At 35.7% G+C, this 23,868-nt stretch overlaps 2 protein-coding genes across 3 annotated transcripts; both read left to right on the forward strand.

The window, feature by feature from the left end:
• The first annotated feature begins 900 nt into the window (after positions 1 to 900).
• On the forward strand, positions 901 to 2,606 carry LOC125871365 (60S ribosomal protein L23-like). The gene is made up of 4 exons (XM_049551953.1): positions 901 to 1,033; positions 1,113 to 1,397; positions 2,209 to 2,250; positions 2,372 to 2,606. The coding sequence occupies exons 1-4, from the start codon at positions 1,021 to 1,023 to the stop codon at positions 2,452 to 2,454; spliced, it is 423 nt and encodes a 140-aa protein (XP_049407910.1). The 5' UTR covers positions 901 to 1,020; the 3' UTR covers positions 2,455 to 2,606.
• Positions 2,607 to 3,420: 814 nt separating this feature from the next.
• LOC125871806 (uncharacterized) lies at positions 3,421 to 21,251 on the forward strand. Of its 2 annotated transcripts, none has more exons than XM_049552483.1 (10): positions 3,421 to 3,673; positions 8,682 to 8,780; positions 9,371 to 9,843; positions 10,845 to 11,043; positions 16,727 to 16,882; positions 18,602 to 18,702; positions 18,833 to 18,901; positions 19,041 to 19,081; positions 19,815 to 19,924; positions 21,112 to 21,251. In XM_049552483.1, the coding sequence occupies exons 1-9, from the start codon at positions 3,503 to 3,505 to the stop codon at positions 19,895 to 19,897; spliced, it is 1,392 nt and encodes a 463-aa protein (XP_049408440.1). In that variant the 5' UTR covers positions 3,421 to 3,502; the 3' UTR covers positions 19,898 to 19,924; positions 21,112 to 21,251. The 2 variants fall into 2 exon arrangements, with proteins under 2 accessions (XP_049408440.1, XP_049408439.1); XM_049552482.1 differs by lacking the exon at positions 8,682 to 8,780 and adding an exon at positions 9,111 to 9,209.
• The last annotated feature ends 2,617 nt before the right edge of the window (positions 21,252 to 23,868 follow it).

Raw genomic sequence — 23,868 nt, forward strand, 5'->3', positions numbered from 1 at the left:
GAGGCGGAACAAGAGTTTGAGAGAGAGGAAATATTTTCTAAAAAAGCATAGTTATGTAATTTAGAAAAGAGCAACTTTCACATATAACAAACAAAAAAATCATATTTGTATGCTATAACAAAGTGTGCATAATTGTGCTCCATATCAAACATATATATGTCTATTTCGTTATACATATATACAAAAAGAAGCAATTGTATAATTTGTTGGCTCCTCTTCAGATTTGTATAATTTCGCTGGCTGACCATTTGTATAAATTGTTGTTAGCCTCTCATTGGCAGGGGAATATTTTTATTGTATAATTATAACTGTATAGGACGAATATATATGTATTTGCACGTGTATATACAATTTTCTCTCGCTTTATACAAACATAAATGCAATTTATACAATTCTGTTGTATAAAACGAGAAAGGGAGAAAGGCAAAAGAGATCTGGGCAGAGAAATATTTTTATTGTATAATTATAAGTGTATAAGCCGAATATATATGTATTTGCATGTGTATATACAATTTTTTCTCGCATTATACAAACAGAAACGCAATTTATACATTTCTGTTGTATAAGCGAGAGAGGTGAGCACAGAGGGAGCGAGCGAGAGAGGGAGAGTGGCGAGCGAGAGTTTGAGGGAGAGAGGCGACTGACAAACAGTTTGCTACAAGACACAATTAAATCAAAGTATCGTTATACCATTTAATTTGAATTAATAGTTTGCCATTATGTACAATTTTCCCTTTAGAAAATACATAACACATGTTTATCTTACCTATGTCATTTTTTCGAAAAAAAAAACTCAAAGCTCAGGACCAGATAGCAGGCCTAAAGAATTGGGCCACATGACAGGCCTAACTTTCAAGTATAACTGGGCCAAACGAGTGTACTAGACCGGCTGCCATGATTATCCAAGTAAAAAAACCCTAGTCAATTTTGCAGATTTAGCGGTATATAAAACCCTAACGCCTTCTAAGCTCCATTTTTCTCTTCAGATTTTTGGGATCGGGAAGAACAACACCGTCCGGGATGTCGAAACGAGGTATTACTCAACCTTATTCCACTTCTGTCTCTTATTACATGTAATTATTTATTTGGATTTGATGTGTGAAACTTTTCAGGACGAGGAGGTTCCGCCGGGAACAAGTTCAGAATGTCACTGGGTCTGCCGGTGGCGGCGACGGTGAACTGCGCCGATAACACTGGTGCTAAGAATTTGTACATCATTTCCGTGAAAGGGATCAAGGGAAGGCTTAACAGGTTGCCTTCAGCTTGTGTTGGAGATATGGTGATGGCTACTGTGAAGAAGGGTAAGCCAGAACTCAGGAAGAAGGTCATGCCTGCTGTCATTGTTCGTCAACGCAAGCCTTGGCGCCGAAAGGACGGTGTCTTCATGTACTTTGAAGGTATATTTTAAAGTATCCTTGTTCTTATTTTGTTTGTGAAAATGGGCTGGAATACACTTGATCATATAGTATATTAAATAGTTTGAAATTGATGTGGTAGATATCAAAATGTTGATTTTGTAATGCTTTTTCTAGTTGTATTTAGCTGAATTTTGCTATTTTTCTATGCTGTTAAGAATTTGAATAGAGAGTTTAATGTGTATGTTGAAGTCCCGTGAAATCCACATCCGGTATAAAGAAGAAGGATATAATGGAGATAATATACTAACAAATAACAAGAAACCGTACAAAAGTAGCCAAAACAACAATTATATGATGTCATAATTGAAACTTGAAGTTGCTAGTATTATAAACAAATAAGTAGCTATACCATCATAGAGGTGGCTTTATATATCTTAATCATCAATTAAATTTCAATATTTGTTGTTTTTGAGTTGCTACATTAGTTGTTATTACCTGTTTTTCCATTTTGAATCAGATGGACTTGAGTATATAGTCGCAAGGCATTAACTGGAACAGGATTGAGTGGTCTTTTCATGTGTCTCTGTCATGAGTTTGTTTCTTTGTTGTTCTTCTCGTTGCTGCCAATTGTTCTTTTTGAATAAGAGGCTTATTGACTGATCGTATCATTACTATTTAGTCGCAATTCTATCTCATTTTTGTGAATTGCTTGCCTGCTTTGTTTTTCTGTGTGCGCCACTATGTTGTGTTTACACTATTAGTAACTGAATAGCCTACACGAAGACAGTTTCTTCTGTGGCACAAGTCTTGTTAAAAACTGTCTCTTATTCATTTGTTTTTCGTTCTGCAGATAATGCTGGTGTGATTGTGAACCCCAAGGGAGAAATGAAAGGTAATTCAATCTACTTTTTGCTATTATATTTTGAAGTCACTATCCCCTTTAGAAGATACAAATATACGAACCTGTCTTGTGTTTTTGGTTAACCGTATTTTTTTGGTTTTATGTTTTGTAGGGTCTGCCATCACTGGTCCAATTGGTAAAGAATGTGCTGATCTATGGCCTAGGATCGCATCTGCTGCCAATGCTATTGTGTAGAAGAAGTAGGAGCTCCCCTAAGTAGTTTATGATTCTTGTGTTTTGTTGGTTTGTCATTAAGTTTTCGGATATCTGAGGAACGGTTTTGTCTTGGTAAGAATTATTTGCTCGAAATTTTGCGATGATCAATGACATCAAATGGTTCTCATTTCCATTGTTTTGAATTCTTATATCCAAGTGGATACAAAAGTTCTGATATGTTTCTTCTTCTCTTTAGTGATGGTAGTTGCTTATCTACTATCAATGCTCGACTCTCTTCTATGAATGCTTGAATGCGAAATGATCACTCTGTCTACCTAGTATGGGTTGTCACGTAGACAGACAAAGGCTTATTATTTTCAAATATTTTTGGCAAAAGAATATTAGGACAGCGCCATGTTCGCTTTTGCCTTCACAAAATTATACTGTCTATCTGACTCTTTGTATTTTACCTTGAAGATTTTGGATCACTCGAATTGTAATGAAAGTTTAATGCCAAACAAATTTCAGTTTCAATTTATTTGTCACAAACTACAATAATTCACCACTAAAAATAGTTTTTAAAAAATTGGACGATTCTTGAAATTTCGCTCTAAAAAAATTTGTTTGATTCTAGAAATTTGCTACATAAATTGAAATAGAAAAAGTAACATATATTATTTAAAAGTTATATAAAAAAATTATAAATTATAATTATTAACAACTTAAAATATTTTAAAATCATATACAAATTTGATTCACTCTTCTAATTTTATTTGTGCCTGAGACACATGAAGTAATCTAACGATTTGACATAGCCCATGCTTCTAGCAGCAATTAGAACACAAGAAAATAATGACCTTGCAAAATGTCTTTTCAAATAACTCAAGTATAAAAATATTTTAATATTTTTTTATAAAAAAGATACTCGTATGAGATAAAAATAATTTTTTAAAGAATTATAAAAATAGCAATTGACATTACTTAGGGCATGAACACGTCTAAGATTAGATTAATTTTAGGAAAAAAGAAGAGAATAATTTCCTTTAAGGCGGGAAAATCCCGGGCTAGTGTGAGAGTGTGTTGGAAGATGGCAAATTGGTCGTATCCAGATGCTTCTCTGGAAGATTTGCTGAAAATGGTGAAAGGGTTCATAGATATGGTCATTCTTGCTTCTGGGTATCAATCATCTGGTCGTCTTGCTCACTGGGATTCACATAACATCAAAAATGCGCTTCAATGGGCTCTCTTTCTCCAGGATGTCAGTGCCTCTTCCCTCATTATATTTTCTTTTCAATTCCGCCTTGTGAAAATTCCATAGTTGGTTCTAAGTTACAGAATTGATAACTAGTTGTCCCAACCAGTGGTGGAGCAAGAAGTAGTTCAACATCTACAGTATGTATGCAAAAAATATAATTTTAACTATGTATAAAATAGTGTAATTTTTCTGCTCAATGGGGTTCCAATGAACGTCCTGAGCTATTACTAGCTCTCCCCCTGGTCCCAACTAGTTTGGGATTGAGATGCAGTTGGTTGATTGATTCCTTTTCTCTTATTAGTCATCATTACTAGTGAACATAACATTTGGATCTTCCCTTACCTGTTTTGTCTTCGAGTATAACTGTCTCAATTGAAGCTGGGATTTGGGAAAGATGCGGGAGACAGTTCGTCACTTGCAGTTTGTGTACCTGAAAATTATAGATGTGTTTTTTCTTATGCTTGTGTTTGATCTGTTGGGAAAACGCGGACTAACACAACAATATATATGATCAAATGATAGAAATAAAATGGGAAAATAATGACACAGAATTTTACGTGGAAACCCTTTTAAATAAGGGAAAAACCACGGGTCAACAAAAGCAACTGATCACTATAGTATCCATTTTACACTGTGTAGTCACGAATACAATACTCAAAGTGACTACTACACACTCAAAAGGAATAAACTCTTTTGATTTTCACATAACTAAAATATCGCTCACACTCTATTTTTCTTCACAGATTATTTTTCTTAAATAGTCTATGGAATACCTCATTTTGCTCTCAAAATATATTTTTTCTCTCTAACTTGGTGTATTTTTTTAAATGAGCAAGAGCTCTCTATTTATAGGAGAAATCTACTCCTAATGATGTCACCAGTGACAACATAAAAAAAAACACCAAGGTTTCAACCTTTGCAACTATGCAGATTTCTTGGTAAGATTTTAGTTGAAAAAAGAAATGGTGAGCTTTGGTTTGTTGCAGCATTTGTTGACTTTAACAATAAGCAACAAACATTTCAACCTTTCCTACATTTCAACTTTGCTTATGTTTATCTATAATGGGTATGGACCCCACAAATATCCACTACTGGATATTTGTTTACTTTTTCAGGGGGAGCTATATCATGGCAGTCGAAGTTGCAGAAGTGTGTCGCACTATCTACAACTGAAACTGAGTATATTGCGGCTACTGAAGCCGGCAAGGAGATGATATGGATTAAGCGATTTCTTTAAGAGCTTGGTTTGCATCAGATGGAGTATATTGTCTACTGTGACAGCCAGAGTGCAATAGACTTGAGTAAGAACTCCATGTATCATGTAAGGACAAAACACATCGACGTCAGATATCATTGGATTCGTGAGGAAGTGGAGAGTGAATCATTTCAAGTCAAAAAGATCCACACAAGTGAAAATCCTACAGATATGCTGACCAAGACAATACCGAAAGACAAGTTAGAGTTATGCAAAGAACTTGTCGGTATGAGCTCTCTGTAAATAAAATAAAGTTGCCTTCCTCCGATGAATGGGTCTGGAGGGGGAGATTTGTGGGGTCCATACCCATTATAGATAAACATAAGGAAAGTTGAAATGCAGTAAAGATTGAAATGTTTGTTGCTTATTGTTAAAGTCAACAAATGTTGCAACAAGTCAAAGCTCACCATTTCTTTTTTCAACTAAAATCTTACCAAGAAATCTGCATAGTTGCAAAGGTTGAAACCTTGGTTTTTTTTTATGTTGTCACTGGTGACATCATTAGGAGTAGATTTCTCCTATAAATAGAGAGCCCTTGCTCATTTAAAAAAATATACCAAGTTAGAGAAAAAAAAAATATATTTTGAGAGCAAAGTATATTTTTTCCATAGACTATATAAGAAAAATAGTCTATGAAGAAAAATAGAGTGTGAGCGATATTTTAGTAAGGTGGAAATCAAAAGAGTATTATTCCTTTTGAGTGTGTAGTAGTCACTTTGAGTATTGTATTCGTGACTACACAGTGTAAAATTCCTTACTATAGTGATATCAGTTGCTTTTCTTGACCTGTGGTTTTTCCTTTATTTAAAAGGGTTTTCAAGTAAAATTCTTGGTGTCATTATTTTCCCATTTTATTTCTATCATTTGACCATATATATTGTTGTGTTGGTCCACATTTTCCCAACAAACTAGTATCAGAGCCAAGGGTTTATCTGAGTATGCTCTGTGGTTGCAGCATAGTCTGAACTTCCATATCAGAAAAGATTTACTTTGGTTTGCAATAACTATATTTTTTGGGAATAAACAATGGAAGCCAACACAAGTAGAATAGTTACTTTGAATGGTGTTAATTATGCCATTTGGAAGAGGAAAATGGAAGATCTGCTTTATGTTAAGAATTTTTACAATCCAGTCCTTACCACTATAAAGCCTGATAATAAAACAAATGAAGAGTGAAACCTGTTGCACCAACAGGTTTGTAGATTCATTAGACAATGGGTTGACTATAATGTGTTGAACCATATTTCTGGGGAGACACATGCTCGAACCCTATGAGAGCATCTTGAAAGTTTGTATGCTCGGAAGACTGACAACAACAAAATGTTCTTAATACAACAGATGTTGAGTTTAAAGTATCATGATGGTTCTCCGATGACAGACCATCTGAATAATTTTCAGGGGATCATGAACCAATTATCTACTATGGGCATCAAATTTGATGAAGAAATTCAAGGCTTGCTTCTACCTGGTTCCCTACCACACTCTTGGGAAACATTTAGAACTTCATTGTCAAATTCTGCTCCGGATGGTGTGATCTCTAAGGATTCTGCCAAGAGTAGTGTCTTGAACGAACAAATGAGAAGAAAAACTTAAGGTTCTTCTTCGTCGGATGTCCTGATAACTGGCTCCAGGGGGAGAAATAAAACTCGTGGTTCTCAGAATAGAGAACAAAATAGGAGCAAGTCCAGAGGCAAACTTAAGGATATTGAGTGCCATCATTGTGGCATGAAAGGTCACACAAAGAAGTTTTGTAGGAAGTTGAAAAGGGAGAACAAAAACAAAGAGGAAACTAAAGAAGATGGCAATGAAAATTGTCTAGCCACCGTCACCATCGAAGATCTTGTTACTGTCCTTTGATAAATATTGCTTGTGATGAGTCAAGCTGGGTTGTGGTGAGGCTTTATTGACCGCTGCACAGGTTATTAATCTATCTCCTGCTGTTGCTTTGCAAAGTGATGTACCAAATAGTGTTTGGTATGGAGAGGATGTTTCCTATGATCATTTGAGAGTATTTGATTGCAACGCTTTTGTACATGTGCCGAAAGATGAGAGGTCAAAGTTAGATGCCAAGACAAGGCAGTGCATCTTCATAGGATATGACGTTGATGAATTTGGTTACAGGCTATATGATCCAATTGAGAAGAAACTCGTGAGAAGCCGTGATATTATTTTCATGGAGAATCAAACAATTGAAGACATTAAAAAGCGGAGAAGCTAGAATCTTCAAATTTTGATGGCATAGTTCATCTAGATGAAGTTCCTCACACAAGTATGCATGATGTTGTTGGGCTTGATATCATGGTGACGCCCACAATCATGTATCGAATCAACATGTTGATGTTGGTAATAACAATGATATTGTTATTGATGATCCTCCTGCTCATGAAGTTGTGGACGAATCAAATATTCCGCTTAGGAGGTCCACAAGACAGCGGGTTCCTTCCTCTCGTTATTTACCCAATGAGTATGTGTTACTCACTGACGGGGGAGAACTTGAATGTTATGAGGAGGCCATGCAAGATGAGCACAAGGATCAATGGATTGAAGCCATGCAAGATGAGATGAAGTCTCTACATGAGAACCACACTTATGAGTTGGTAAAATTCCCCAAGGGCATGGGAGCTTTGAAGAACAAGTGGGTGTTCAAAATTAAAGTTGAAGAACACAACTTGAAGCCCAGGTACAAAGCTAGATTGGTTGTTAAGGGATTTGGTCAAAGGAAGGGTATTGACTTTGACGAAATATTTTCTCCTGTTGTGAAAATGTCCTCGATTCATACAGTCCTAAGTTTGGTTGCTAGTCTTAATTTAGAGATTGAGCAGATGGATGTGAAGACGGCTTTCCTTCACGGTGACCTAGAAGAAGAGATTTATATGGAACAATCTGAGGGCTTCAAAGTAGATGGTAAAGAAAATTTTGTGTGCAAACTCAGAAAGAGTCTCTATGGCCTAAAGCAAACTCTTAGACAGTGGTACAAGAAGTTTGAATCTGTTATGGGGGAGCAAGGCTATAAGAAGACTTTATCAAATCATTGTGTATTTGTACAAAAATTTTCTGACGATTATCATCCTTTTGCTGTATGTGGATGATATGTTGATTGTGGGCAAGAATACTTCCAAGATTGACGAGTTGAAAAAAGAGTTGTGTAAGTCTTTTGCTATGAAAGACTTGGGTCATGCCAAGCAAATTTTGGGCATGAGAATTACTCAGAGATGAAAGGAAGATTTATTTGTCCCAGAAGAAGTACATTGAACGTGTACTAGAGCGCTTCAATATGAAAAATGCTAAGCCTGTTAGTACCTCTTGCTGGTCATATGAAGTTGTGCAAGAAGATGTGTCCTACAATTAGGGAGGAAAAAGAGAGCATGGCCAAAGTTCCATATTCCTCCGTTGTCGGAAGTCTAATGTATGCAATGGTATGCACTAGACCTGATATTTCTCACGCAGTTGGTGTTGTCAGCAGATTTCTCGACAATCCGGGAAAAAACATTGGAAAGCTGTGAAGTGGATACTCAGGTATCTTAGAGGAAGCTCAGATGAAAGTTAGTCACTCGCAGTTTGTGTACCTGAAAATTATAGATGTGTTTTTTTTTGTGCTTGTGTTTGATCCTCGGTCATGACTCACGATTGCTTTGCTACTTTAGTGGAAAACCTTGATGCGTTAGGTTGTCTATTGAGATATCTATATCTTCTTTACCTCCATGAACCCTCCCTGGAAAACATTTTGTAGATAAAACTGTGGCTAATTCTGCACAGGTGATGAGGGACTTAAGTAGCTCAGATGACTATAAAGACTCTTTGGAGGAGCTTGATGTAGCTTTATGTGAAATAAACTCTAATCCATATTTCCCTCAGGTAGTNCTCACGCAGTTGGTGTTGTCAGCAGATTTCTCGACAATCCAGGAAAAAAACATTGGAAAGCTGTGAAGTGGATACTCAGGTATCTTGGAGGAAGCTCAGATGAAAGTTAGTTACTTGCAGTTTGTGTACCTGAAAATTATAGATGTGGTTTTTTTTGTGCTTGTGTTTGATCCTCGGTCATGACTCACGATTGCTTCATTTTGCTACTTTAGTGGAAAACCTTGATGCGTTAGGTTGTCTATTGAGATATCTATATCTTCTTTACCTCCATGAACCCTCCCTGGAAAACATTTTGTAGATAAAACTGTGGCTAATTCTGCACAGGTGATGAGGGACTTAAGTAGCTCAGATGACTATAAAGACTCTTTGGAGGAGCTTGATGCAGCTTTATGTGAAATAAACTCTAATCCATATTTCCCTCAGGTAGTGTATTTGTTGTTACATGTCCCTGATATATTATACTCCATTAGCTTGTTTTTTATGCTTTTTATATTTCTTACTTCTACCGGTTTCTATTGTTTACTATTGCAAATTAAATAATTCTGAAAAGAGGGAAGGCTCCCTTCTGTTAATATTTTCAACAGGGTCTAGCCCATATTTCCTCGAAGGTCCTTAGCAAAGCGAGTGAATTTATGCTAGAACATCTCATCAGTGTCTTTCCACTGAGAGATGAACACTTGAAAGCTTTACTGAATGCAAGTGTTGAGATGGATTATCACATGAACCAGAAGACAGATAGTAGATCTCTCAATGACATTTTTGAAACCTTGATGTGTAATACATCTAAAAACGCTATTCCTAATGAGAACAAATTTCCAAGGGAGGAATCTCTAAACTCATTGCCAAATTCTTCTCTAAGTGAACAAGCTGATGATTCAATCAGATGTGAGTTTTCTCTCTTCACTGCACAAGCGCTTGAAAGGAGGCAACTATCAGTTTCATTGATATCTACAGCAGAGACAGGGCTGAACATTTTGTCTAGTGGCTTAAGAGATCTGTATGTGAGGGAGGATGACAATGCTTTAGATGTAAAAATGACGCAGACAACAAATTTCATGTAAGTGATGTAGACACTCTGTCTATTTAACAAACACGAAGGCCATTTTCTGCATGTAGTGTATCAGTTTTATGAACTCACTTATATGAAAAGAAAAAGTTTATCAGCTTTATGAATTACATTAGCATATGCGTCTTCCAAAATAACTTAATAGCCAAACGTCGTAGATTCTTCTTCATCATGACATGTGCTGGAGTAGTTCTTTATTTTTATTGAGTCTGTGTTATTTGGACATTTCATGTAAAGGATGCAGACAATCTGTCTATTTAACTAACCCAAAGACCATTTTCAGGTCGGCGTTTAGTGTGTCAACTTCATGAATTCTATAAGCATATGTGTCTTTCAAAGAAATTAAAAGCAGAATGTGTGAACTTCTTCTGCATCATGGCAAGGGTTGAAGTAGTTTCTTGTCTTGATTTTTGTCTTGTTTGGGGTTTCTTTCTTAAAATATAACGATTTTCGAACCTCAAAGCCTTTAAAGTAGCATAAGAAACCATTACCATGATGCACCATACCACTTGTCATGAAAAGAAAGAAACCATGTGTCATGAAAAGGAGCATATTGCTTGCATCGTATAAACAAGCTGAATCCCATATGAAGAAAAATCACCATAGCACCTCTGACCCTCATAGCCAAAAAATACTGATTGCTTAGTCCACTGGCATTTGCATTGCAGTACCTTTGGAATAGTTACTCGTAAATGATGATTTATATTCAGTAAGCTGTCTATCAATATTTCATGACTTCTTACATGATCTCATTCTAATGCTGCTTCAGAATAATTGGATGGAGAGGCTTAAGCTAAAACCTCCTAAGCTGTAAATGGTGGGGTGGCAAAAGTATTTAATAAGCTTGATTACTGCTGTTGTGACAGAATATGATTTCTTCTATTGATCATGTATACATATTTTTCCTTCATTCTTACATGAGTAGTTAAGTATATACGGACCTCATTTGTAATGCAGTAAAAAATAAAGTCTTTTCTTGTCAATGCCCCAAGGACTGAAGAAAAACCAATCGGTTTGGCTGTCTGGAATTATTGGAAATCAAAAAGCCTCTCATATTTGCTTGACAAGAGAACTATTAGACTGGTCTCAGGTGCCAGCCTGGTGTTTTCTGCCCCGAAGAGACAATGGATTCAAGTGTTTCAGCGGATAGATATATCATCTCAACTCGAAGATAGTTTGTGTGAAATAGTTGTAAGTCACTTTATATATCTTTCTCAAAGATTTTCTTCTTCAAATCTTCTTTTCTGGAAATGTTTTTATTTGATGGTGGTGTCCGGGCAGCTTGCTCACTTTGACTATTCCACCCAGTACCTGCTATGTCCCACTAACAGGAGGATATTCAAAAAAATCAAACGGGAATGCAAAGTTTTGATTTATCTAGTTAGAATAGATTGGTCGCACCTATCCAATCAATAACTGTTATGACTGACTTGCTATTTACTCGGTTTTTGGGTCATAATCATTAAATAGGAGAGATGGTCGAGTTGCTTAAGGCATAACATTGGAATTTGAGATGCTAATTGAGATGAAGGAGTGGTTGTTCTAGGACTTTTTGCTTATTCTTTTCTCGGTTCATAAGCTATTCTTAACCTAAAATCACATGGTGTGAAATTATTTCAAAGATTACAAATTCTTACATAATAGGAAAAATGTATATATTAATTAAAGTGATACTAAGTAGTTGGTGCTGTTTGTTAGGAGTTTCTTCAATATTTTTGTTAGAGACTTGGATGCTGGTGTAAGAATAATGGTTAGATTGTAGAATCTCAATTCGCGTCAAAGGACAAATTAGCTAATAGTGATGTTAATTCGGAGTAAATAGAGTGGAGTAGATATACAAAATTTGTAATCCAAACTGGTTTAGGATTGTGGCGTAATTGATTGTTATAACTTATAAGCTATGTCAAACTGTACGGCTAAACCACAATTACCTTAATGTACAAGACTGTTGAATTTCCATCAGTTTGTTTTGTTCTTTCAAATATATGCACGGACATCTGTTATTCAAGTGCTGTTCTGTAAAAACCTATTGTGGTTCATGGGATTGTTTTCTTTGATATCTAAAAAATAAGCAATTCCAATTGAATTGTAACACTAATTGCTGCTGCAAATTTTCTTAAAAGGTAATTAAGTTGATTGGTTTGTCTATGTTAGTTTTAATAAGACTGATGACAGATAACAATGAAGACAATATCTAGTTTGCTACAGAAAGGAAAGCAGGAGAATACAAGGAATTTAAATGTGAAGATGACTAAGAGAAAAGCTTATGCAGAGAGTTGTATTTCTGTAAAAAGAACCAAAAATACATAAACATACAATTAAAGAAACTGAAATAGATCATGGTCCTATTTTTAAGTCATGGTGCTAACCATGGTAACTACCCCTAAAATAACTGAAAAAAGAAATACAGGAAACTTAGAAATAGACACTGCAGTCCTAAAGCAACTAACTAATACTCCTCCTTGCATTAGGAGCTGCAAATTTCAAGTTGTTGCCTTAGGAACACGAACTTGCTGACAGGAAGGGATTTTGTAAATACATCTGCTAGCTGATCTTCAGATTTGCAATAAACAAGAATCACTTCTCCTTTTTTCTGCACATCCCTCAAGAAAAAAAGCTTGATGTTGAAGTGTTTAGTCTTCCCATAGAACACCGGATTATGCGAAATGGCTATTGCAGCTTGATTATCAACATGAACCTCAGTATTAACTTTTTGGTCCATATGCAAATCAGAAAGTATTTTTCTCAGCCATAAGGATTGATTTACTGCTGCAGTTGCAGCAATGAATTCAGCCTCTGCCGTGGATTGTGCCACAGTTTCCTGTTATTTTGAACATCAAGAGAAAATCCCTGATCCCAGACTGAAACAATATCCTGATGTACTTTTCATGTCGTCAATGGATCCAGCCCAATCACTGTCTGAGAATCCATACAACTTGAAAGTCTCACACTTCTTGAATTTGACACCATATTCAACAGTACCTTTAATGTATCTTATAATTCTTTTTGCTGCTCGCAAATGCATTTCAGTAGCACAATGCATAAATCTAGATAAAAGACTTACAGCAAATAGAATATCAGGCCTTGTAGCAGTGAGATACATCAAATATCCAATCAAGCTTCTGAAATTTCCTTCATCAATTTGATCAGTTCCATCCTCTTTGCTTAACTTCTCCTTTGGATTCATTGGTGTGGTTGTTGCCTTGCAATTTTCCATATGGAATTTCTTAAGTATCTCTCCAGCATACTTCTTTTGACAGATAAAAATTTCATCACTGCCTTGCTTGATTTCCATTCCCAGAAAATATGTCATTGGTCCCAAGTCTGTCATTTCAAAAACTTTCATCATTTCCTTCTTAAACTCTTCAACCAGCCACACATTGTTTCCTGTCACCAAGAGATCATCAACATAAAGGGAAACAATGAGAAGATCAATTTCTTTATGTTTGACATAAAGAGTAACTTCAGATACACTTCGTACAAACCCCAAACTCAACAAGTGATCATCAATCCTGCTATACCAAGCTCTTGGAGCTTGTTTTAAGCCATACAGAGCCTTTTTAAGCAGACATACTTTTTCTTCTTTTCCTTGCTCAGAGAAACCCTCGGGCAGCTCTACATAGATTTCTTCCAATAGTACACCATTTAAAAAAGCAGATTTCACATCTAGCTGGAACACTTTCCAGCCCTTTTGTGCTGCTATTGCTAGCAACAACCTAATGGTATCCAATGGGGCTACTGGAGCAAAGGTGTCCGAGTAATCAACACCAAATATTTGGGCATATCCCTTGACAACAAGCCTAGCCTTGTATTTATTGATAGAACCATCAGAATTGAGCTTGGTTCTAAACACCCATTTTACTCCAATGACCTTCCTATCTTTCGGTCAGTCAACTAACTCCCAAGTTTTGCTTTTCTTGATCATTAGCATCTCCTGCTCCATGGCGTTTCTCCATTTTTTATCTTGAAGTGCTTCATCATGCCCTGCAGGCTCACAAACTGCCACATTACTTTGTTGGTAGATGTCAGAGAGTAGTCTTGTACCTCTAATTGGAAGATCATCCACCAACTCATTTTACCAGTGATCAGATGCCTGCTCCTCTGAAGCTTTGACTGAAAGTTGATTGTCCTTCCAGTCCCATTTCTCTTCCTCAGCAAAGTGCACATCTCTATTGACAATCATCTTCCCTGTTTGTGGATTATATACTTTGTAGGCCTTGGAGGATGAGCTATAACCCACAAATATTCCAGGAAGTGCCTTCTTGTCAAGTTTGTCTCTTTTAACCTGTGGCACATGGAAGAAACAAACACAACCAAATACTTTAATGAAGCTTAGTGATGGTTTGTATCCATTCCAAGCCTCGAATGAAGTTTTATTCAGCAATGCCTTAGTAGGAAGCCGATTTTGGAGAAATACTGCCGTATTAGCTGCCTCAGCCCAAAAACTTTTCGGCAACTCTTTTTCATGCAACATGCACCGCGACATCTCCATTATATATCTGTTTCTCTTTCACTAACTCCATTTTGTTGCGGAGTATATGGAGCAGTAAGCTGATGAGTAATACCAGCTTCCTCACAAAATTTGTTAAATACTTTAGAATTATACTCTTTTCCATTGTCAGACCGCAGAGATTGGATTCTGCAACCACTTTGATTTTCCACCATCTTCTTGAACTTCAAGAAAATTCCAGCCACTTCTGATTTATATTTCATAAAAATTATCCAGCCGAATCTTGTATAATCGTCAATGAATATAACATAGTATAGACACCATTATGGGATGGTGTTCTTTGAGGTCCTGCAACATCTGTGTGAATCAGTTGCAACCTTTGAGAAGTCCGCCATGTTGCTTTAGGAAATGACTTCCTATTTTGCTTACCAAATTGACAAGCTTGACAACTTGGTAAGTGATCAACTACAGTTGGTAGTCCTCTTGTCATATCTTCCTTCTTCAGCAACAATAGTGCTTGTAGATGACAATGGCCAAGTCTCTTGTGCCAGGTTTCTGTTACACTTGCTTTCATAGAATAAGCTAGTTGCTCTTTATCTGTTGGATCAAAGGAAAAAATCCTTCCTCTCATCTTCACCCTGAAAATTTCATTTCCAGTAGTGTCACTGATTTGACAGTGATGATCTTTGAAGAAAAATCTGAATCCTTTTTCCATCAGATGTCCTACGCTTAGCAAATTCTGATCAATTTCAGGAACATAAAGAACCTCTGAAATTTTCTTTGTGCCCGTGCTCGTCTTGATAGCTATGGTTCCAATTCCTTTGACAGGAAGGTGATCTCCATTTCCTATCCGAACCTTGGAAATTTCAATGGGCTTCAACTCCTTGAATAAACTCTTGTCATGAGTCATGTGGTTAGTGCAACCACTGTCAATTAACCAAGACTTTGTTGAGCTCTTACTTGAAAAGCATGTTGCAACAAAAAGATGATCCTCTTCTTCTTGATCAGCAACTTGAGCATTTCCTTCCTCCTGCGGGGCCTTATTCTTGCAAATCACTGCTTCGTGTCCAAGCTTATTGCATTTCTTGCATTTAGCATCAGGTCTCCTCCAGCACTTAAATGGTGGATGGCCTTTTCTTCCACAATGGTGACAAGGGGGATAACTTTTCTTCGCGCTTCCTCCCTTACTTTTGTTGTTGGCTGATGTTTCTCCTTCACACACTGCTTGATTCTTTTTCTTCTTCTGAATTTTGTTAACCTGATGCTTACTGACAAGAACCCCTTCTGTTGTAACCTCCTGTCTCATGAGTCTTCTTTGCTCTTGAGCTTTCAGGGAATTGAGCAACTCTGTCAAACTAATCTTTGACAAATCCTTAGTATTTTCTAAGGTTGTAATTGTTGCTTCATACCTTTCAGGAACTGTTACAAGGATCTTCTCAACAATTCTCGAGTCTGAAAATGTAGAGCCGAGTAGCCTCACCTTATTTGCAATATTTAGAAGTCTATCTGAATATTCCTTCACTGTTTCGGATTCCTTCATCTTTTGCAATTCAAACTCCCTAATTAAGTTTAAAACTTGCATACCTTTTATTCTCTCATCTCCAGAATACTCTTCCTTGAGATAATCCCATACTTCTTTAGCAGTTTTCAGAGACATCATTCGCGTGAAAATTGTTGACGATACAGCAGCAAATAAACATGCCTTGGCCTTCGATTTCTTTGTCTTCTTTTCCTTGTGTGCTTTAATCTGAGCAATGGTAGGATTATTTGGTAGGCCTGGAATATCGTAATCCTCTTCCACAACTTCCCAGAGATCCAAAGCATCCAAGTACATCTCCATTCGTACTTCCCAAATCTGATAATTATCTCCATCAAAGACCGGCAGAGCAATTGGTGAGAAACTTGCTTCAGCATCCATGGCTTCTCCAACTCGATCACAGATCCCTTAAGATGAAAGCTCTGATACCGACTGCTAGTTTTAATAAGACTGATGACAGATAACACAATGAAGACAATATCTAGTTTGCTACAGAAAGGAAAGCAGGAGAATTCAAGGAATTTAAATGTGAAGATGACTAAGAGAAAAGCTTACGCAGAGAGTTGTATTTCTGTAAAAAGAACCAAAAATACATAAACATACAATTAAAGAAACTGAAATAGATCATGGTCCTATTTTTAAGTCATGGTGCTAACCATGGTAACTACCCCTAAAATAACTGAAAAAAGAAATACAGGAAACTTAGAAATACACTGCAGTCCTAAAGAAATACAGGAAACTTAGAAATAGACATTGCAGTCCTAAAGCAACTAACTAATAGTCTATTCAGAGTATGGAATTTCTTGTTATGCAGCTAGATCTTCTTTGAGAGAAGTATTTATACAAATATATGACTAATTTTCCTTGTTGAAACCCATCTTCTGCAGGAGCTCGCGTTACTAGCATGTGTAGTGGATAGATGGAGTTTTCTGATTGACCGTTTGATGTTGACCTCTTATGAGTTTGTCACCACTTCGAGGCTATACAATGAGGTGCATAGCTCGGTACAGAGAGATTGTATGGAGGAAACCAGCAACTCAAAGGTAATCATTTTTTTGGAATGAAATCCCTTCATTGTCTAGTAGGAAGAGCTGCATGTCAAGCCTATGAAAATAAAATTGCAATGGTTTAACTGAAATTGATAGTATTATTTGTTCGTCATACGTGGATTACATGCCTGTATGGATCTAGTCATCTAGATATAGGTTAGATTGTTTTATATTTTAAAATAATAATTTATTTTGCTTGTTAGATTGTCCCACATCGGAAGGGGAGCCTTGGAGCAACGGTAAAATTGTCTTAATTGTTCCCACATTTCTTGAGGAAATATGTTGTTTCCTCAAGCCTGGCTTGCCATTTAGATTATCCCACATTTCTTGAGGAAATATGTTGTTTCCTTATATGGTTTTAGGCTGTCATCACCTTATGACTTAGGCTTTAGGATTGAGTTAGGCTCAAACTCTATTTTCCTTATATGGTAGAGCCATACCCATTCCTATTTCTTGATTTACCCAATGTGGATTTGTTTGTTATATTCTCCATGCTCTAGATGTTCATTCCTGATCGGGGGGTGAGGAGGTGTTAGATTTTCACACATTGGTTGAAGAAACGAGTTGTTTCCTAAAGGGTGCTGGATAATCCTCACCTCGTGAGCTAGCTTTTGGGGTTGAGTTATGTTGAATGCCCATTTTTTTTACATTGTCTACAACAACATATCCAGTGTAGTCCCACCATATAGGGTATGAGAAGGTAGGGTGCACACAGACCTTACCTCTACCTCAGTGGTAGAGAGACTGTTTCTGATAAACCCTTGGCTCAAGGAAAAATGGTCCAAAGCAGTCATAGGAAAAATAGCGGAAGTACAAATAATAGAAAAATCAACAGATGGTGCCAACAACATAAACTACAAGTAACAAGTGATTGTAACAGAAATAGAAGGACAAGAAACTACAAGAGCAATACTATGACTACTAATATGTACGGATATCAAGACCACTGTGACCTACTAACCTTCTACCTTGATCTGTGTCCTCCACCCCTCCTATCTAGGTCATGTCCCCATTAAGTTGAAACTGGGCCATGTCCTTTCTTTACATTGTCTATTACCTGAATTTTTTTCTTGTTACTTCTTAATGTACATAGATCACTATGGCAGGAAAACTAAGTCTAATGTCTTGGACATGATTGTCTTTAGTTAGAAGACATAAAATTCATTTGAGAAGAATGAAATTGTAACGTCTAATTTATATTGTGCAAAAAAGCAAATCTATGATGTATCCAACTATACTTGGAACAATCATTGTGTACACACCAAGGTGAGGTTTACTTGTTTGTCGTGTTCGTCTTCATGTCACACATTACCAGATAGATGTACATTGTACCTCTTTAAATCACTTTTTGAGCAAAGTTTTTATATTCTTTTTGATTTATTCACTTTATATTTTAAGTTTTCTTATATATATCCTGCGGAAATTATAACCTGTACAAGTAGCATCTGCAAAATTCCAAAACCAGGCCAGAATGTGAGCATTCACCTCAAGATATTCAACTTGTTACCCTAACATGCACTGTATCTAAATTTCACTCTAGATCTTAGACTCTCTCTCTTGTGTTAAACTGTAAGGAAAGTAAGCATTTCTATTCAGTTTGCATTCTTTTGTCAATTTTCCACGTTATGAACATTCTTACATTGTTGTTCTCTTTGTGGATGGTTTATAGTCCTTTTCTTTTTTTTTTCTTTTTTTCTCTTTTTGTTGTAATAGGAAAAAGGAATTATTGAGTACCTTGAAGTTTTCTTACACAATCGGCTATATCTCTTGTGGGAACTATCTCCAGTCCTAGCAGCATTTGCAATTCCTTCCTGGTATGAGATTCATATCCTGTTGTCTGTTGAGATTTCTCACAGTGAAGTGATCAATCCTTTTACACCAGTCAGCTTACAGACTTTATTTTTTTTGGAGTTTATCAATGAATAGCTGGTTTAATTAATGCAGGTCAAATTTGTTCAGAAAATATCTGACAGAGCTTGACAGTCAAGTTACAGGAGACTTTTCATTAACTAGGTACACTTTCATGTCACATGCTTCTGTTGGTAATAATGATCAGTGTTTCGAATATTGAATTTCTTATACTTCAGCTTCTTATCTTGGCTAAGAGCTTTATTCTGCTGTTTATTCTTCCTTGCTCTTTTCTTTTACGCAGATCCGATAGTAGTACTAAGGAAAGGAAGAAGTATAGAGAAAGTGGGTTTGCTATGATTTCTTCCTATCTTCCTTTCTCTCATTCTGTATTAATGTTGTGTATACATTGATTGACTATGACCACATTTTGGAAAACTATGAACTGAAATGTTTCACAGACTATTTTATCTACTTCTCGAAGGCCTTTCTGCATAGCATTTAGTTAATGTCTTTCATGAAGCCAGGAATTTTACTAAGTTCAAGTTTTATTGTTAGACCTGAGGGAACAATTTCTATTATTTCTGAAACGAACTCTGGAAGGATTGGAAATCAAATTTTTATTGTTGTTATAGTTGACTTAAGTAGATAAAAGTCTTCAGGCATAAATAACCTTTCCTGTTTCAGTTACAGCTAGATGTAGGTAACATTACTTGCCTTCTAGATCTGGGTTTCTCAGTTGTTTTCTGCCATTATGATAAAATTAATACCCTTATCTAATACTGGTTTAAAAGCTGGATCTATCAGCAGCTTTCTATTAAGGCTTATTTGTCTTGTGACATCATTTAATATGAGATCACTAAGTGAAGAATCTTGCCGTGTGAACTACTCGATGATACCTTTCCGGGCACTAAATAATTTCTCTATGGATATATGGGTTTTCAGAGACCATGTAATAAAATTTGGTTGTTTCTGCTATTTGTCTTCTCATTAGGTTATTTCATGTTAGCCTGAACATCCCTTCTGTTTGGAGTATACTATGTACTCTCAAAGCCTGATTTATGTTCAACACTTGCAGGTGATGTTACTGAGAGAATTTGGTGCCTTCATGTTTGTCATGTTGGTGGTTCTGATGTAGAATCTGGTTCATTTAGCACTTGACAATATTTTCTCTTGAAGGCGTAACTGGTAAGCCTTGGTTTCTTAAATGTATTTATTGTGACTATAAATTTTTGTGCATTATTTGGAGAATAGCCAAAACATTCTCACCATTGAGTTTCAACTATTGGTAAGGCGGTCACATTGATGGAAGAACCTACGTTTCATTATTTCATTTTTAAGGGTGATCAGAGCTGTGAGAGAACTTGGATGGCATGTAGACCCTTAGTCATGATAAAAACCTAACTAGAAAGTGTTTCTATTGTTTCTTGCTGTGCTTGCTTAAGATGGAATGCACAAAGTGACAAGAGAAAACCGTTCCTTGTCCAATAGGATTACCACTCACTTCATGTTGACTGTTGACTCCTTGACGTAGGATCATCTTTATTATATTAGAAGGTAAAAGGTTCAATTTGGGTCTCTTTTTCATTCATAGGTCTCACGTAGGATCATCTTTATTATATTAGAAGGTAAAAGGTTCAAGTTGGGTCTCTTCTTCATTCATAGGTCTCACTTTTTCTAATATATTATCTTTCTCTTATTCCAGTTAAAGAACAAAGAAAAGAATAAGAAAAAGGTCAATAAAGCAATAAAGGAAAGCTAAAATAGTGACAAAAGTAGATAACAAAGAGACATGCATTGAAAGATGCTGAAGCATTCTGTGACACACGTATCCCCTTTTGATCTTTTTTTTTCTTTTACTTGTTAGGATAGTAGTCCGTTCAATTGAATGATCTACAGTGAAAGAGTTGGCGGAGAGATTTTTTTTTTTGTATAGGAGCTGAAGGGAGCCTGCATTTGACATCATAACAAGCTCCTATCATAATGATTTTAGATAAAGAAAATATCACTGGGCAATAAATGGGATTGTGTTGGTAAGATTATGTCTAATCCCTTAATTAGTGCCTTAACTACAAAAAAGAATGACATTACATCAATTGGAATAGCCTTTTGTTCTCTTTGAAGTTTGAACGGTCAGGCCCTACGAGAATCAACACACAGCTGTCACGTTTGGTATGAGAGAGAGAACCACCTCCACTCACTGCATATATGAAAAGGACATCCAATATAAACGAAGCTGATGCCTACAAATGGCATATATACACTTGAAAAGCACATACATTATATTCCTCTTTACACATTCCATTAGATTTTTAATTTTCGAAGTCCTCTAAAACGAACAGATATCTATCTACTTTCTTATGTTTGGTAAGCAGGCGAAGGTCAAAAATCTTGATGATGAGAAGTTCAAAGATGATTCAGATGTTGAAGTGTCACAGACGGAGAGTTGCACACAGCAGCTGTGATGTTACACTGGTTAGTGTTGAAAGAAGATCACCGGTTAATTGTTTCAAAGCACTTCACATTGCTAGGCAGTTATATTGGAGGTTAAAGTCACAGTGGAGGCAACTTCTATCGTGGCAGAGAAGTTCTGTTCGATTTAGCTATGATGCTTACAGTTACTCTCAAAATTTCGATGATGGATGCTCCAAGGAGCATCGTTCACCTTTAGCTCCTCCGTAATTTTCATTTCTCAGGAGTTCATCAGTAAAACAATTAGCAAGTTGAGTAGAGAATTTGGTCATGTTTCTATTACAATGAAGTTGTACTTGCAACATATTTTTCTGAATTATTCACATTCCCAGGTTATTACTGTGTGTATATATATAAGTGGATGAACTTTATCAAAAGAAAATTCTGTCAAAAATTTGATAATGCTAATGAGTACAATTTCTCCATTTTAGCATAGTAAATTATAATGTTTTGGTTTGATGAACTTTATCAAAAGAAGAAAAATAAAAAGAATATGGATAGCAAATGTGGGCCTCAACTCTATCTAGTACAAGTTCTTTTCAAGGCCACAATTAATGGGATTATAGATGGAATAATAAACAGTTAAAAAATCCTAGGAATGCGATGTTGTCTTCTTATATGATTTTGGGTGATTTTTATCTTACGAGTAACTTTAGAAAATGAGATTGGTTTAATATGTTACTCTTAAAAGTTTGAATAATTTTAATTCTATGTTATGTTGATATTGGTATAGATGCAACTAATGAAATTTGTGATTTTATAAAAGCTATTGGGAGAAAGAATAAATAAATTAGAACTATTGCAAAGAATAATGATGTGGCAAAAAATGACCCACTCAAATAATTCTATGATTATAATGGCAATATAATGGATACTGAATGATTAAAGTGATAAAGTTTGAGTTGTATGTGTCACATGAAGCTGCTTTTAAAAAAAAACAGAGAAAAGTCTACTCACGGCACTTGTGATGCATCAGTAATGCTTTTGCACTTTTGCTAATCCCACGTCGGGATAACAGATAATTAATTTCGAGATTAAATTTAGGATAAATTTATTTTATATTTGGTTGGAATAATTTATCTTGATATTGTTATGTTATTTTTATCCCACATAAAAGGTGGGATAACAATTTATGAATAATTGTTGGAGTATATACAATAATTACAACAAATTACCGTGCTAAGGCGCGAAGAACTCGTTTTCTATAAGGAGATTCAAGCTCATTGCGGTATAAATTATAATCTACACCGATCCAACAATATATCTCTTGACTTGTCCCCTTCAGTCATCCGACAACGTCCAATAAATAAGTTGGAGACTTGGAATGTTTTTTCTTTGTCTCAACCCTCTCTTTCACTACACTGACCTCTATACACAATATATTACTACACGTCCACCTTTTCTTACATACTCAACACAAGGAAGAAAACATCATTTATATAGGTGTATTAGGATTCAAATAAATGTCAAGAATGTTGACAGTCATTTAAGGATTAGTGAGACAATTAGTAGAAGATAACGAGGAGAACAATTGTGGTTATATGAGTTACAAAAGATTATGTCACCACTTTCTCCACTTTATGCCTACTAATTATCATGAACTTAATATTTAAACTTCTAATATTAAAATGCAAAATAACATCAACAATATCCCAACACAACTTATTTCCTACCAAACAACACCCTTCTTCCCTCAACACCATTAATAAAATTTCAAAATGGCTAGATAACTAATTTAGTCTATGGTCCTCATATCCACTCTTTTTTTCAAGAAACACAATTTTGATGTGTCGTATTTTCTATTTTCACTTTAATATTAAGATAGATTTGATTTTATAATCTGTTATTTATATTATAATTTTTGTTCTATTATTCTTCATGAGAGATCAGCAAAAGAATAAGATCTATAAATAAAACACATGAGATTTCTATATGGTCATTTTCTTTAATTTAAACTTTTAGTGAACGTTTAAAATTGTTTTCTCACCTATTAATTCCCTTCTCCTTCATTATAAGATGAAATTAAAGATATTAATAAATATCAAATTTTGTATGGAATATATTGTAATTCTTATCAAATTTGGAGAATAGTTTTCTAAAATTAATTGACTTAACTATGGTTATGATATTTATTCATATGATATAATCTTGACCTTTAAACTTTAAATATGACACATGTCTCTAATCTAGACGTGCACTTGACGAAATGGAGGAAAGGGGTAATGGAGGGGAGCCGGATCCATATAATAGTCATTTGGGCATTTATTTCAAAATACTTAGCTTGACCTTTTTTTGCCACTGTTGAGAACCTAATCAAAGTTGGTACTTGGTTACCATGTATGATCTCCTCTCATCTTGAGGTACAAATCTATTATTAAAAATACGGCTTTAAAATTGGATGATATTAATAAATATGTCGAAAAAGTAATATAGGACTAATATAATTTATTTCATAGTATCCCCAAGGCCTAGCTCAAGTGGCAAAAGGTGAAGGATTTGTGGCTTAGGTCGTAGGTTCAAGCCCCACACCATGCAAAGCGAAGCCTGGTATTTAAGTGGAGAAGGATAGAGGGGCGGACCCATTATCCATCGAGTTTAGAAGGCTGTGATTGGTCCAAAAGGCGGGTCACAGACGGATTTCTCGGTTAGCAAAAAAAAAA

The sequence above is a fragment of the Solanum stenotomum genome, chromosome 7, assembly GCF_019186545.1.
Source record: "Solanum stenotomum isolate F172 chromosome 7, ASM1918654v1, whole genome shotgun sequence".
Classification (NCBI taxonomy): domain Eukaryota; kingdom Viridiplantae; phylum Streptophyta; class Magnoliopsida; order Solanales; family Solanaceae; genus Solanum; species Solanum stenotomum.